Here is a 16569-nt window from a genome sequence, read left to right as displayed (position 1 = left end):
TCCAGCCCTCTTCTCCCCACTCCTCCCTCACCCCATACCCTCCTCCATGACCTCACCCCTCTCTCTTTTCCCATGATTTCACCTTTCCTACCCCCTCCCCATTCTCTCGCCCTTCCCCATCCCTTGCCCCTCCCATTCTCTCACCCCTTTGCCAGTCCCCACATTACCTTCACGCCCTCACCCCCATTCCCCTCAACCCCCCCAACACCCCTTCCTCCAGATGACGTGTCAGGGTCAATACTGCCCTTGGAAAAACACTCACCCGCGGGACTCCTTAGGGAAATTATACCACCTGTGGAATAGTCACTTTGGGGAAGAAACACTGGGAAAGAACTAACTTTTAGGGGAAAAATTGAAGGATACAAAACTAGACTAAAGATGATCCTATTTTGAAGACAAAAATTCTGTTTCGGGAAAAAACTCACATCAATGAAAAATTAACTCATTGGGGAAAAACTCACATCAGGGAAAAAATCTCATCGGGAAAAAACTCCTATCGTAAAAAAAAACTCCCATATGAATAAAACTCATATTGAAAATAAAAAAATAATTAATAATCCCCAGGAAATAACTAACTGGCCTTAGATTCAACATCATAATTTGGTCCTCATGTGAATAAAAAAAAAAAATTCTTAAAGAACAAGAACTCATCCAACACAAACTGCTTTCAGGTTAAAAAAAGCAAAACAAAAAGAAGAAAAATTGGCCGTGAGCGACGCAAGTTGTAGTATGTCAACAATTGGTGAAGGTTTATCTTAGGATGTAATTAGTGTCAGGTAAGCAGGTACAGTATACCTTGAGGCTATCCTACCTCCTACCCTTCCTCACACACACTAAATAATAATAATAATAATAATAATAATAATAATAAACAATAACAACAACAACAACAACATATCCACATTTAACAAACAATCACAAAATTATTCAACAAAAAACGTAAACACTAATGGCGTCAACAGCACCCCAAGACTCTACTAGCTGACGGTATGTCTGTCCCTAACTGAGAGCAAAAATTAAGTTCTTTTCCCTCCAATACCGGATTAAGGAGTGTATATTTATGGATTCTTATAGAGGTTCCTTATGTTAGTTTTCCCTCCCAATACCGGACCAGAAAGTCTTTAATTATGGTTAGATGTAAAAATAAATTTGGTCGTCATTTTAATCATCCAGTTTCTGTGTGTGTGTGTGTGTGTGTGTGTGTGTGTGCTCCTACCCCCTCCCACCTGCCTGCCCCCCTACCTGCTCCCCACCTGCCCCCTCCTTACCTGCCTGCCCCCCCTACCTACCTGCCTCTCAAACACAGTCTTTCAACACACACACTCGACATCTCTGTGGTCCTGAATCTCACAAGGCATGTAACCTCTTCTCCTCTCTTCCTCTTCTGGATCTTCATCCTTTCTCTCTTCTTACCCTCCTCCTCTCTTCTTCTCTCTCCTCTGTTCCTCTCTCCCTCTTCCTTTTTATCTTTTCCCCCTCATTCATCTCCTCTCTTCTCCTCCTCACCACCCCTCTCTTTTCCCCCTCTCATCCCACTCCTCTTCCCTCTCCTCCCTCACCACCCCTCTCTCCTCTCTCCATCCCACTCCTCTTCCCTCCTCCCTCTCCAGCCCACACCCCAATAAGGTCACGTCCCAAATGAGGTTTACCAAATACCAGTGAAATACCAGTGACTGACTCCTTGGTGGAGGGGGAGGGGGGTGGGAGGGGTGGGGAGGGGAGGGGGGTGGGGGGGTGATGGGGGAGGGGTGGGTGGAGATGGGAGGGGTGTGGAGATGGGGGAGGGGGGTGGAGATGGGGAGGAGGTAGGAGATGGGGAGGAGAGGAAGACCATATACAGGTGTGTAGGTATGTTGTGGTGTACAGGTGTGTAGGTATGCTATGTACACCCCACCGCCACCACACAAACACCACCATCACTCACCACCACAAAACACCACTCACCACCACAACACACCACCACCACCACAACACACCACCACCACCACCACACACCACCACCACCACCACACACCACCACCACCACAACACACCACTACCACCACAACACACCACTACCACCACAACACACCACTACCACCACAACACACCACCACCACCACAACACACCACCACACCACAACACACCACCACCACCACAACACACCACCACCACCACAACACACCACTACCACCACAACACACCACTACCACCACAACACACCACTCACCACCACAACACACCACCACCACCACAACACACCACTACCACCACACAACACACCACTCACCACCACAACACACCACTACCACCACAACACACCACAACACATCACTACCACCACAACACACCACTACCACCACAACACACCACAACACACACTACCACCACAACACACCACCACCACCACAACACACCACTACCACCACAACACACCACTACCACCACTACCACCACAACACACCACAACACACCACTACCACCACAACACACCACTACCACCACAACACACCACTACCACCACAACACACCACTACCACCACAACACACCACTACCACCACAACACACCACCACCACCACAACACACCACTACCACCACAACACACCACTACCACCACTACACACCACTACCACCACAACACACCACTACCACCACAACACACCACTACCACACCACAACACACCACAACACATCCACCACACACCACTACCACCACAACACACCACTACCACACCACTACCACCACAACACACCACTACCACCACTACACACCACTACCACCACAACACACCACACCACTACCACCACAACACACCACTACCACCATTACCACCACTACACACCACCACCACCACAACACACCTCCACCACAACACACCACTACCACCACAACACACCACTACCACCACATACCACCACCACAACACCACTACCACCACCACACCACTACCACCACAACACACACCACCACCACCACAACACACCCCCAACACTACCACCACAACACACCTACCACCACAACACACCACTACCACCACACACCACTACCACCACAACACCACCACCACCACAACAACACCACTACCACCACAACACCTACCACACAACACCACTACCACCACAACACACCACTACCACCACAACACACACCACTACCACCACAGCACACCACTACCACCGACACACCACTACCACCACAACACACCACCACCACCACAACACACACCATACCACAACACACCACTACCACCACACACCACTACCACCACAACACATCTCCACCACACACCACTACCACCACAACACACCACTACCCCACCACACCACCACCACCACTACCACCACAACACACCACTACCACCACAACACACCACTACCACCACAACACACCACCACCACAACACACCACTACCACCACAACACACCACTACCACCACAACACACCACTACCACCACAACACACCACTACCACCACAACACCACTACCACCACAACACACCACCACCACCACAACACAACCACTACCACCACAACACCACAACCACCACTCCACCACAACACACCACTACCACCACAACACACCACCACCACCACAACACACCACTACCACCACAACACACCACTACCACCACAACACTACTACCACCACACACACCACTACCACCACAACACACCACTACCACCACAACACCACAACCACCACTACCACCACAGCACCCACTACCACCACAACACACCACTACCACCACACCACCACTACCACCACACACCACTACCACCTCACCACCACTACCACCAGCATCCACTACCACCACAACACACCACTACCACCACAACACACCACTACCACCACAACACACCACCACCACAAACACCACCACCACCACAACACACCTCTACACACCACCACCACAACACACCACCACCACCACAACACACCACTACCACCACAACACACCACTACCACCACAACACCACTACCACCACAACACACCACCTACCACCACAACACTACCACCACAACACACCACCACCACCACACACCACTACCACCACAACACACCACACCACCACAACACACCACAACACACCACTACCACCACAACACACCACTACCACCACACACCACTACCACCACAACACACCACAACACACCACTACCACCACAACCTACTACCACCACAACACACCACTACCACCACAACACACCACTACCACCACAACACACCACTACCACCACTACACACCACTACCACCACAGCACCACTACCTCTTCCACTACCACCACAACACACCACTACCACAACACACTACCACCCACAACACACCACCACACCACAACACACCTACCACCACAACACACCACTACCACCCACAGCACCACACCACCACAACACACCACAACACACCACTACACACACCACTACCACCACAACACACCACTACCACACACACCACCACCACAACACACCACACACACACCACCACACACCACTACCACCACAACACACCACTACCACCACAACACACACCACTACACCCCCACCACCACCACAACACACCACTACCACCACAACACACCACCACCACAACACACCACTACCACCACAACACACACCACTACCACCACAACACACCACTCCACCACACCACTACACACACACCACTACCACCCAACACCACTACCACCACACACACCACAACACACCACTACCACCACAACACACCACTACCACCACAACGCACCACAACACACCACTCACACCACTGCCACCACACCTACCACCACAACGCACCACTACCACCACAACACCACTACCACCACAACACACCACTACCACCACACCACAACACACCACAACACACCACTACCACCACAACACACCACTACCACCACAACACACCACAACACACCACAACACACCACTACCACCACAACACACCACTACCACCACAACACACCACTACCACCACGGCACACCACAACACACCACCACCACAACACACCACTACCACCACACGCCACTGCCACCACACACCACTACACCACAACCCACCACCCACCTGACGCACCACTGCCTGCACGCCACTCACCACAACCACCGACACCACTACCACCACTACGCACCACTACCACCACCACCACAACACACCACTCCGCCTACGCTCACTACCCCACAACACACCACTACCACCACACACCACTACCACAACGCACCACTACCACCACAACACACCACTACCACCACTACACACCACTACCACCACAACACACCACTACCACCACAACACACCACTACCACCACAACACACCACTACCACCACAACACACCACTACCACCACACCACAACACCACTACCACCACAACACACCACTACCACCACAACACACCACCACACCACAACACCACTACCACAACACACCACTACCACCACAACACCACAACACACCACTACCACCACAACACACCACTACCACCACAACACACCTACACACCACACACACCACCACCACAACACACCACTACCACACAACACACCACTACCACCACAACACACCACTACCACCACAACACACCACTACCACCACAACACACCACAACACACACAACACACCACTACCACCACAACACACCACTACCACCACAACACACCACAACACACCACAACACACCACTACCACCACAACACCACTACCCTACAACACCACTACCACCACCACCACAACACACCACTACCACCACAACACACCACTACCACAACACCACTACCACCACAACACACCACTACCACCACAACACACCACTACCACCACAACACACCACTACCACCACAACACACCACTACCACCACAACACACACTCCACCACAACACCACTACCACCACAACACACCACAACACACCACTACCACCACAACACACCACAACACACCACTACCACCACAACACACCACTACTACCACAACGCACCACAACACACCACAACCAGACACAGTATAAAACAGACTCAACAGCCAATAAATATGAGAACTCAATACATTTATTTAATCCGTCTATAATAATGCTCTGTCTCCAGGTGACCGTCCACAGCCTTATAGAACCTAGCCTAATATAACCTAACCAACACCTATAATAAACGGCCATATTATAACACACTCACAAGACATACTTATATTAGTAAGGAAAATGCAGTAATTTATTTGGTGGCAGGTATTGTTGTGAGCAGAGCAGAGATATATTTCACCGCTTAACACAATGGTGATAATTTACACTCCTGATGCTCACTTGTTTATTTACAGTAACTCAAGGTGTAAAACAAGGTGTAAATGATCTCACTTATGTTTGTTTTTTTTTTTACACCACCGAAGAAATTATTTGACAGATGAAACACAAATATAATGAGTTATAAATATAAATATTAGTAATATTGTTTCAGGAAATATTAAGATAATTTGTTATATAATTTATCTTGGTGAATTGTAAAATGAAAAAAACATATATATATATTTTACAGTGTGAGATACAAGACACTGTACTTAAACCATCAGTACAGGAGGCACTGTGGCCGACACTGTATTAAACCATCAGCAGGAGGCACTGTATGACACTGTACTAAACCATCATGGTACAGGAGGCACTGTGGCCGCACACTGTACTAAACCATCAGTACAGGAGGCACTGCTGACACTGTACTAAACCAACAGTACAGGAGGCACTGTGGCCCACTGTACTAAACCATCAGTACAGGAGGCACTGTTGACACTGTACTAAACCATCAGTACAGGAGGCACCGTGGCCGACACTGTACTAAACCATCAGTACAGGAATTGTGGCCGACACTGTACTAAACCATCAGTACAGGAGGCACCGTGGCCGACACTGTACTAAACCATCAGTACAGGAGGCACCGTGGCCGACACTGTACTAAACCATCAGGCATGGAGGCACCTGTGTTCACACTGTACTAAAACCATCAGTACAGGGGCACTGTGGCCGACACTGAACCATCAGTACAGGAAGCACAGGCTGACACTGTACTAAACCATCAGTACAGGAAGCACCGTGGCCGACACTGTACTAAACCATCATACAGGAGGCTCTGCATGACACTGTACTAACCATCAGTACAGGGGCACTGTTGAGACTGTACTAAACCATCAGTACAGGAAGCACGTGACACTGTATAAACCATCAGTACAGGGGCACCGTGGCCGTCACTACTATAGTACAGGGAGGCACTGTGGACACACTAAACCATCAGTACGAGGCACTGTCGACACTGTACTAAACCATCAGTACAGGAGGGTACACACTGTACAAACCATCAGTACAGGAAGCACCGTGGCCGACACTGTACTAAACCATCAGTACAGGAAGCATCTGCTGACACAGCTCAAACAATCAGTACAGGGAGGCACTGTGGCCGACACTGTACTAAACCATCAGTACAGGGGCAGCTGTGGCCGACACTGTACTAAACCATCAGTACAGGAGGCACCGGCCGACACTGTACTAAACCATCAGTACAGGAGGCACTGGCTGGACACTGTACTAAACCATCAGTACAGGAGGCACTGTGGGCCGACACTGTACTAAACCATCAGTAGCACCGTGGCCACACTGTACTAAACCATCAGTACAGGAGCTGTGGCCATCAGTAGTCAAACCATCAGTACAGGAGGCACGCGATGGCATACGCTGCTAAACCATCAGTACAGGAGGCACTGTACGACACTGTACTAAACTACATCAGTACAGGAGGTGCACCGGCTGACACTGTATTTAAACCATCATACAGGAGGCACTTGCCGACACACTGACAAACCAATGCACAGAGGCACTGTGTACGAGTGACTATAACAATCAGTACAGATGCGTCCGTCACTGTACTAAACCATCAGTACAGGAGGCTGACATTTCCTTGTACTAAACCATCATGAGGGAGGCACCGCCGACACTTACTAACCATCATGTATGACACTGTAATTAAATCCATCGGTACAGAAGCACCGTGGCTTACATTGTATAAACCATCAGTACAGTAATAGTGCATACTAAAACTATCAGCAGGAAGCACCTTCTCGCACGTTAAACCATAGAGGCACTGTGGTTGACACTGTACAAACCATTAGTACAGTGGAGGCACCAGTGGCCGACACTGTACTAAACCATCAGTAGTAGGAGCTATCTGGCCGACACTGTACTAAACCATCAGCAGGAGGTACCGTGGTCGACCTCGTATAACCATCAGTACAGGAAGCACTGTGACTGAGAATTAAACCATCGGGCAGCCAACGTAATGGCCATTGTGAACCATCAGTACAGGAGGCACCGTGGCTGACACTGGTATTAAACCATCAGTACAGGAGGCACCGCGTGACACTGTACTAAACCATCGAGCAGGAGGCACCGTGGGTTTTACTGTATTTAAACCATCAGTACAGAGGCACCGGCTGGGACACGTACTAAACCATCAGTACAGGAGGCACCGCACACACTGTACAAACCATCAGTGTTAGAAGTTACTGTATGTGACATCGCTGAAACAATTTATATGGTGACATTGTACTAAACCATCAGTACAGGAGAGCACTGCGTTTAACACTGTACTTAAACCATCAGTAGAGTGGTACTGGTAAGCACTGCGTTATTCGACACTGTACTAAACCATCAGTATGAGATGCAATGACATTACTAAACCATCAGAGTGCTGTGAAGCATCGATAGAGTGTTGACATTGTACTAAACCATCAGTACAGGAAGTAATATATCAGTATAAATTCATCATAGAGGTACTGTTGCGACACTGTATAAACCATCATTGTGGGTAGAAGTATCGTGGCGACATTGCATTAAATGCAGTAAGAAGTATCGTGTTGATACTGTATGTTTATCAGTACAGGAGTGCAGTGGTTACACCCAATTAGAAGCACTGTGGGCCGACACTGTACTAAACCATCAGTACAGGAGGCACTTTACAGGACACTGTACTAAACCATCAGTATGAGGAGGCACTGCGGTCGACACTGTACTAAACCAATCAGTACAGGAGGCAGGCCGACACTGCATAAACTTCAGTACAGAGGCAATTTACGATCACTGTACTAAACCATGTAGGCAGTTATAGGGAAGGTTTACTCGTACTAAACCATCAGTACAGAGCACTGGGCCGACACTGTACTAAACCAGGTAGCTAATTTTACTAAACTATTGTACAGGAAGTATGTATTAGACTGTATTAAACCATTGAAGCACCGATGACACTGTATAAACTATCAGTGATAGAGGCACTAGTTGCCCACACTGTACTAAAACCATCAGTACAGAGGAAGAACTGTGATGACACTGTACTAAACCATCAGTACAGTGAAGCACCATGAGCTGTACACTACTAAACCATCAGTAAGTTGTTTGTATTATACTGTATCAAACTATTGGTACAGGAGGCACTGTGGCTGCAACTGTACTAAACCATCGTAGTAGAATACTGTACATATCATTAAAACTTGTCAGTACAGGAGGCACCGTGGCCGACACTGTATTAAACCATCATCAGTATGTATCATACGACACTACATTAAACCATCAGTACATGAAGTACTGTGGGTTACACAGTTTGTCAACCAACAGTACAGAGGCACGTGGCCGACACTGCACTAAAACTGTACAGGAGGCACCATGGCCGACATCTGTACTAAACCATCAGTACAGGAGGCACTGTACGACACTGTACTAAACCATTAGGGTTAGGAAGCACCGTGGCCCACACTGTACTAAACTATCAGTACAGGAGGCACCGTGGCCCACACTGTACAAACCATCATTACAGGGCACTGGCCCACACTGTACTAAACCATCAGTACAGGAGGCACCGTGGCCGACACTGTACTAAACCATCAGTACAGAGGCACTGCGTCTACACTGTACTAAACCATCAGTACAGGAGGCACTGTACATGACACTGTACTAAACCATCAGTACAGGAGCACCGTGGCCTACACTGTATTTAAACCATCAGTACAGGAGGCACTGCGTGGCCGACACTGCACTAAACCATCAGTACAGGAGGCACAGGCCCACACTGTACTAAAACCATCAGTACAGGAGGCACCGTGGCCCACACTGTACTAAACCATCAGTACAGGAGGCACTGTGGCCACACTGTACTAAACCATCAGTACAGGAGGCACCGTGGCCCACACTGTACTAAACCATCAGTACAGGAGGCACCGTGACACTGTATTAAACCAACAGTACAGGAGGCACCGTGGCCTAACTGTACTAAACCATCAGTACAGGAGGCACCGTGGCCGACACTGTACTAAACCATCAGCACAGGAGGCACCGTATGACACTGTATTTTAAACCATCAGTACAGGGCACCGTGGCCGACACTGTACTTAAACCATCAGTACAGAGGCACCGTGGCCGAGCACTGCCAAACCATCAGTACAGGAGGCACCGTGGCGCTCAACATTGTACTAAACCATCAGTACAGGAGGCACCGTGAGCTGTATTAAACCATCAGTACAGGAGGCATCGTGGCTTATAACAAACCATCAGTACGCACGGCACTGTACTAAACTAGTATCCAGTACAGAGAGCACTGCACGCACACTGTATTAAACCATCAGTACAGGAGCACCGTGGCCTACACTGTACTAAACCATAAGTAAGAGGCAGTACATCTCACCATATTAAACCATCAGTACAGAGCACTGTGGCTGACACCATTAAACCATCATAGGAGGCACGTTTTAGATTTATTAAACCATCAGTAAGGGCACCGACACTGTACTAAACCATGCATACAGACACCGTGGCCGACATTGTACTAAACCATCAGTACAGGAGGCACTGCGGCTCTCAGCACGTAAATCATCTATAACCATCATATAGAGGCAGTGACACCAAACCATCATGGCTAAGGAGGCACTGGGGCCGACACTGTATTAAACCATCTGTACAGGAGGCACCGTGGCCGACATTGTACTAAACCATCAGTACAGGAGGCGCCGACATCGTAACAAACCATCAGTACAGGAGACGACACCGCACTAAACCATCAGTACAGGACACCGTGGCCGACACTGTACTAAACCATCAGTACAGGAAGGCACAGTGGCTGACACTGTACTAAACCATCAGTACAGGAGGCACCGTGGCCGACACTGTACTAAACCATCAGTACAGGAGGCACCGTGGCCGACATTGTACTAAACCATCAGTAAAGGAGGCACTGTGGCCGACACTGTACTAAACCATCAGTACAGGAGGCACCGGGCCGACACACTAAACCATCAGTACAGAGTACCGTGCCGACACTGTACTAAACCATCAGTACAGGAGGCACAGTGGCTGACATCAGGCTAAACCATCAGTACAGAGGCACTGTGCGACACTGTACTAAACCATCAGTACAGGAGGCACGTGGCCGACACTGTACTAAACCATCAGTACAGGAGGCACAGTGGCAACAGTGTCTAAACCATCAGCACAGGAGGCACAGTGGCTACACTGTACTAAACCACTAGTACAGGAGGCACCGTGGCCGACACTGTACTAAACCACCAGTACAGGAGGCACCGTGGCCGACATCACTAAACCTCATCAGTACAGGAGGCACCGTGGCCGACACTGTACTAAACCATCAGTAATAGGAGGCACTGTGGCTGACACTGTACTAAACCATCAGTACAGGGAGGCACTGTACACTGTACTAAACCATCAGTACAGGAGGCACTGTGGCTACATGTACTAAACCCTCAGCAGGAGGCACCGTGCGACACTGACTAAACCAACAGTACAGGAGGCACCGTGGCCGACACTGTACTAAACCATCAGTACAGGAGGACCGTGGCTGCACTGTACAACCATCAGTAAGGAGGCACGTGCATACTGTACAAACCATCAGTAGAGGCATGTACGACACTGTACTAAACCATCAGTACAGGAAGTACAGACACTGTACTAAACCATCAGCAGAGTAGCATACACTGTACTAAACCATCAGTACAGAGGCACGGACACTGTACTAAACAACAGTACAGGGGCAGGCGACACTGTACTAAACCATCAGTACAGAGGCACTGTGGCCGACACGTACTAAACCATCAGGGGTCACTGTATAAACCATCAGTACAGGAGGCACTGACACTGTACTAAACCAACAGTATAGGAGGCACAGGGCCTACACTATTAAACCATCAGTACAGGAGGCACCGTACACACCACCTGGCCACAGCCACCTCACCACACACTCACCTAACCTGGCCACAGCCACCTCACCTGGCCACACTCACCTAACCCACACAGCCACCACCGTGCCACACTCACTAACCTGGCCACAGCCACCTCACTCTGGCCACACCACCAACCTGGCCAGCCACCACCTGGCCACACTCACCTAACGTGGCCACAACCACCTTACCTGGCCACAGTCTCGGGCTCACTCAATTTAATTTTAATGAGATTGGCTATGAACACAACTGTGAGGGCCTCTGTAATGACGTGTTTTGCACTACCCTTCCTCTACCTCCCTCCTCCTCCCTCCTCCATCTCTCACTCTCTTTCATCCTTCACCCCCTCCTCATTCCTCCTTCCTCCTCTCACCCTCCCTCCCTCCCTCCGATCACCTACCTACCCATCTCAGCATTCCTCCTCCTCCTCACCCTCCTCCCTCCTCACCCAACTATGCATCCAATCTATCACTCGAGGATCCATCACACCACCACAGAATACAGCCAAATACAGCGTTAAATACAGCAGGGGAGAGGAGAATTTGTATCCTAACAAGATTACGATAGTGAGGAGGAGGGTGGTGGGTGGTGGTGGTGGTGGTGGTGGTGGTGGTGGTGGTGGTGGTGGTGAGGGTGGTGGTGATGGGGTGGGTAGTAGTGATAAGTGGTGGTGGTGGTGATGATGGTGGTGGTGGTGGTGGTGGTGTGGTGGTGGTGGTGGTGGTGGTGGTGAGTGGTGGTGGTGGTGGTGGTGGTGGTGGTAGTAGTGGTGGTGGTGGTGGTGAGTGGTGGTGGTGGTGGTGAGTGGTGGTGGTAGTGGTGGTGGTGGTGGTGGTGGTGGTAGTAGTAGTGGTGGTGGTGGTGGTGGTGGTGAGTGGTGGTGATGGGGTGGTGGTGGTGGTGGTGATGGTAAGTGGGTGAGTGGTGGTGGTGGTGGTGGTGGTGATGGTGGTGGTGGTGTGGGTGGTGAGTGGTAGTGGTGATGGTGGTGGGAGTGGTGGTGGTGGTGGTGGTGGTGGTGGTGGTGGTGGTGGTGGTGGTGGTGGTGGTGGTGGTGGTGGTGAGTGGTGGTGGTGGTGGTGGTGGTGGTGGTGGTGAGTGAGGGTGGTGGTGGTGTAGGTGGTGGTGGTAGTAGTGGTGGTGGTGGTGGTGGGTGGTGGTGGTGGTGGGTGGTGGTGGTGAGTGGTGGTGATGGGTGGTGGTGATAGTGAAAAGTGGTGGTGGTGAAAACCCTAAGCTGCATTACACTCCATGGAAACCACACACCATGAGCACAACCTGCACACACACACACACACACACACACACACACACACACTAAAGAGGGGAGAATTAGGTAAAGTAGTGAAAAGAAAGAGAAATTAAGAGAATGGAAAAGGGGAGGAAATGAGGGGAGAGAAGAAGAGAGGGGAAGGAAAGTGACTACCACTATCACAACAACAACTATCACAACAACAACTACCACCGTCACAGCAAGTACCACCATCACAACAACTACAACTATCACAACAACAACTAGCACCATCACAACAACTACCACCGTCACAAGTACCACCATTAACAACTACTCACCATCGTCACAGCAACTACCACCATCACAACAACAACCATCGTCACAGCAAGTACCACCATTAACAACTACTCACCATCGTCACAGCAACTACCACCATCACAACAACAAACATCGTCACAGCAACTACCACCACTCAAATAAACAACCATCGTCACAGCAACTACCACCATCACAACAACTACCACCGTCACAGCAAGTACCACCATTAACAACTACACCATCGTCACAGTAACTACCACCATCACAACAACAACCATTGTCACAGCATACCACCATCACAACCATCGTCACATAATTCACACCACAACAACAACCATCGTCATTAGTAATTACCACCACCATCACAACAACAACCATCGTCATAGTATTTACCACCACCCTCCACACCATCTAATGGTTCACCACCATCACAACAACAACATTTCCGGACAAACTATAATAATAAATGGATAACAAATCACATTTCACGACGATAAAATTTGGTGGTGAAAAGCGCAGGTTGTGTTTGGCCCTGTACTGTGGTGGTGATGATGATGGTGGTGGTGGTGATGATGGTGGTGATGATGATGGTGGTGGTGATGGTGGGTGGTGGTGGTGGTGATGATGGTGGTGGTGATGATGGTGGTGGTGATGATGGTGGTGATGATGATGTGGTGGTGGTGATGATGGTGATGATGATGGTGGTGATGATGGTGGTGGTGATGATGATGGTGGTGATGATGGTGGTGATGATGGTGGTGGTGATGATGGTGGTGGTGATGATGATGGTGATGATGGTGATGATGGTGATGATGACAATACAAAATAAATAATAATAATAATAATAATAATAATAATAATAATAATAATGGGTGGATAATTGGTTGGGTCTGTGGGTGGGGTGTTGCTGCGGTGAGACGGGGCTGGCTTGGTGGTGTCTTGGTGGGTGGCTGGGGTGGGCTGGGTGGGGCTGGTGGCTTTAAACTTGTGAGGGTGCAATGTGCAGCCTCGTGAGTTATGTTGAGGACAGATTACCTCTTTAAGACGGACCAAACCCCGGTTGTGGGGGGCAGGGTGGGGACAGGGGCTGGGGTGTTGCAAGGGATTGGGGGTGTTGTAGGGGCATGGGGTGTTGGGGGATTGGGGAATGCAGGGGACTGGGGGTTGCAGGGGGATTGAGGTGAGGGGGACTGGGGTGTTGCAGGGGACTGGGGGGTGCTGCAGGGGGAACTGTGGGTGCTGCAGGGATTGGGGGCAGGGGATCAAGGTAAGCGAGGAGGGGTGTGCAGGGGACTGGGGTGCTGCAGGGGGATTGGGAGGCAGGGGAGCGGGGAGTGTTGGAGGGGAACATAAGGTGGGGCTGGGGTGTAGTAGGGAGGGGTGTTGGAAGGGGGGATTGGGGGTGGGCAAGGGGGGGGTAAAAGGAGGGGGAACTAGGGGCGGTGGGGCTGGGTGCAGGAGGGGGGTGTTGCAAGGGGGATTGGGGTGTTGGAAGGGAGGAGTGGGGTGTTGAGGGGGGACTGGGAGTGCTGCAGGGGGATTGGGGGTGTAAGCGGGGAGTGGGGGTGGGCAGGGGGAACTAGGGGTGCTGGTGGGGGCTGGGGTGAGGGAGGGGTGCAAGGGGGGATTGGGGTGTCAATGGGGGAGGGAAAAGGAGGGGGAACTAGGGGTGGGTGGGGGCTGGGGTAGCAGGAGGGGGTAAGGGGGGATTGGGGTGTTAGGGGACTGGGAGGCAGGGGGACTGGGGAAGCAGGGGGACTGGGGTGTTGCAAGGAGGAGGGGGTGTTGCAGGGGGACTGGGAGTGGTGGGGGGGCTGGGTGTTGCAGGGAGGGGGAAAGGTAAGGGGGGACTGGGAGTGGCAAGGGGAGTGGGGCAGGGGGGAACTAGGTGGGGGGCTGGGGTGTAGCAGGAGGGGGGGCGTTACAGGCATGAAAGAGAAGGCAAGGGGGATGTAATAATAGGGTGCCGGGTAACGGAGGGGAGAAGAGGGGAGAGGAGGGGAGAAGAGGGGAGGAGAAGAGAAGGAGGAGGAAGAGGTGGAGGGAGAGAGGCAGGGCTAAGAAGTAAGGGGGGTGAGAGGATGAGGAGGGGAGAGAGGGGAGATTATTACACAAGAGGGAAGACAAATAAAATCATGTTTATATTGTCATGGAGGTCCTGGGGGTCAAGGAGGAGGGGGATGGGGATTGTGAGGAGGGGGGGCAAGGAGGAGGGGGTGGGGACATGGGGAGGGAGGGGGTGGGGGCCATGAGGAGGGGGTGGGGAGCTGCGAGGAGGGGTGGGGGGTGAGGAGGGGTGGGGGCTGGAGGTGGGGGGGCGGGAGAGGAGGGGTGGGGCCGGTGAGGAGGGGGGGATTGGAGAGGGGGGTAAGGAGAGGGGTGGGGGTCATGGGGAGGGTAATGAGGAGAGGGGTGGGGTCATGAGGAGAGGCTGCGAAGGAGGGTGGTGGGGTCATGAGGAGGGGAGGAGGAGGGGCTAGCAGGAGGAGGGGGCTGATCAGGAGGGGGAGGAGGAGGTGGGGCCGTGAGGGAGAGGGGGCCTGAGGAGGGGGTGGGGTCATGAGGAGGGGGTTATGAGGTGGGGGTGGGGCCGTGAGGAGGTGGGGGTCGTGAGGAGGGATGTGAAGGAGGAGGGGGTCATGGGGAGGGGGTAAAGGAGGAGGTAATGAGGAGGGGGTGGGGCGGGGGGAGGGGGTTCAGGAGCAGGGGTGGGGGTCAGGGGAGGAGGGGTCACAAGAGGGTGTGGGGTCATGAGGAGGGGTAATGAGGAGGGGGGGGTCATGAGGAGGGGGTGA

General features: G+C 51.3%; 1 protein-coding gene across 1 annotated transcript; it reads right to left on the bottom strand.

Moving 5' to 3' along the window:
- Positions 1 to 13229: 13229 nt before the first annotated feature.
- LOC121856758 (uncharacterized proline-rich protein-like) lies at positions 13230 to 16288 on the bottom strand (the record flags this gene model as incomplete). The annotated part of the gene is made up of 3 exons (XM_042352448.1): positions 13230 to 13280; positions 15247 to 15389; positions 16258 to 16288. Coding segments are annotated over 3 exons (225 nt in total), but the record flags the coding sequence as incomplete, so codon positions are not given.
- Between the last annotated feature and the right edge of the window lie 281 nt (positions 16289 to 16569).

This window comes from Homarus americanus, unplaced genomic scaffold, assembly GCF_018991925.1.
Source record: "Homarus americanus isolate GMGI-L3 unplaced genomic scaffold, GMGI_Hamer_2.0 scaffold57660, whole genome shotgun sequence".
In the NCBI taxonomy this organism is placed as follows: Eukaryota; Metazoa; Arthropoda; class Malacostraca; order Decapoda; family Nephropidae; genus Homarus; species Homarus americanus.
Note: the sequence above shows the minus strand (reverse complement) of the source record. Positions and strands in the feature narration are given on the sequence as shown.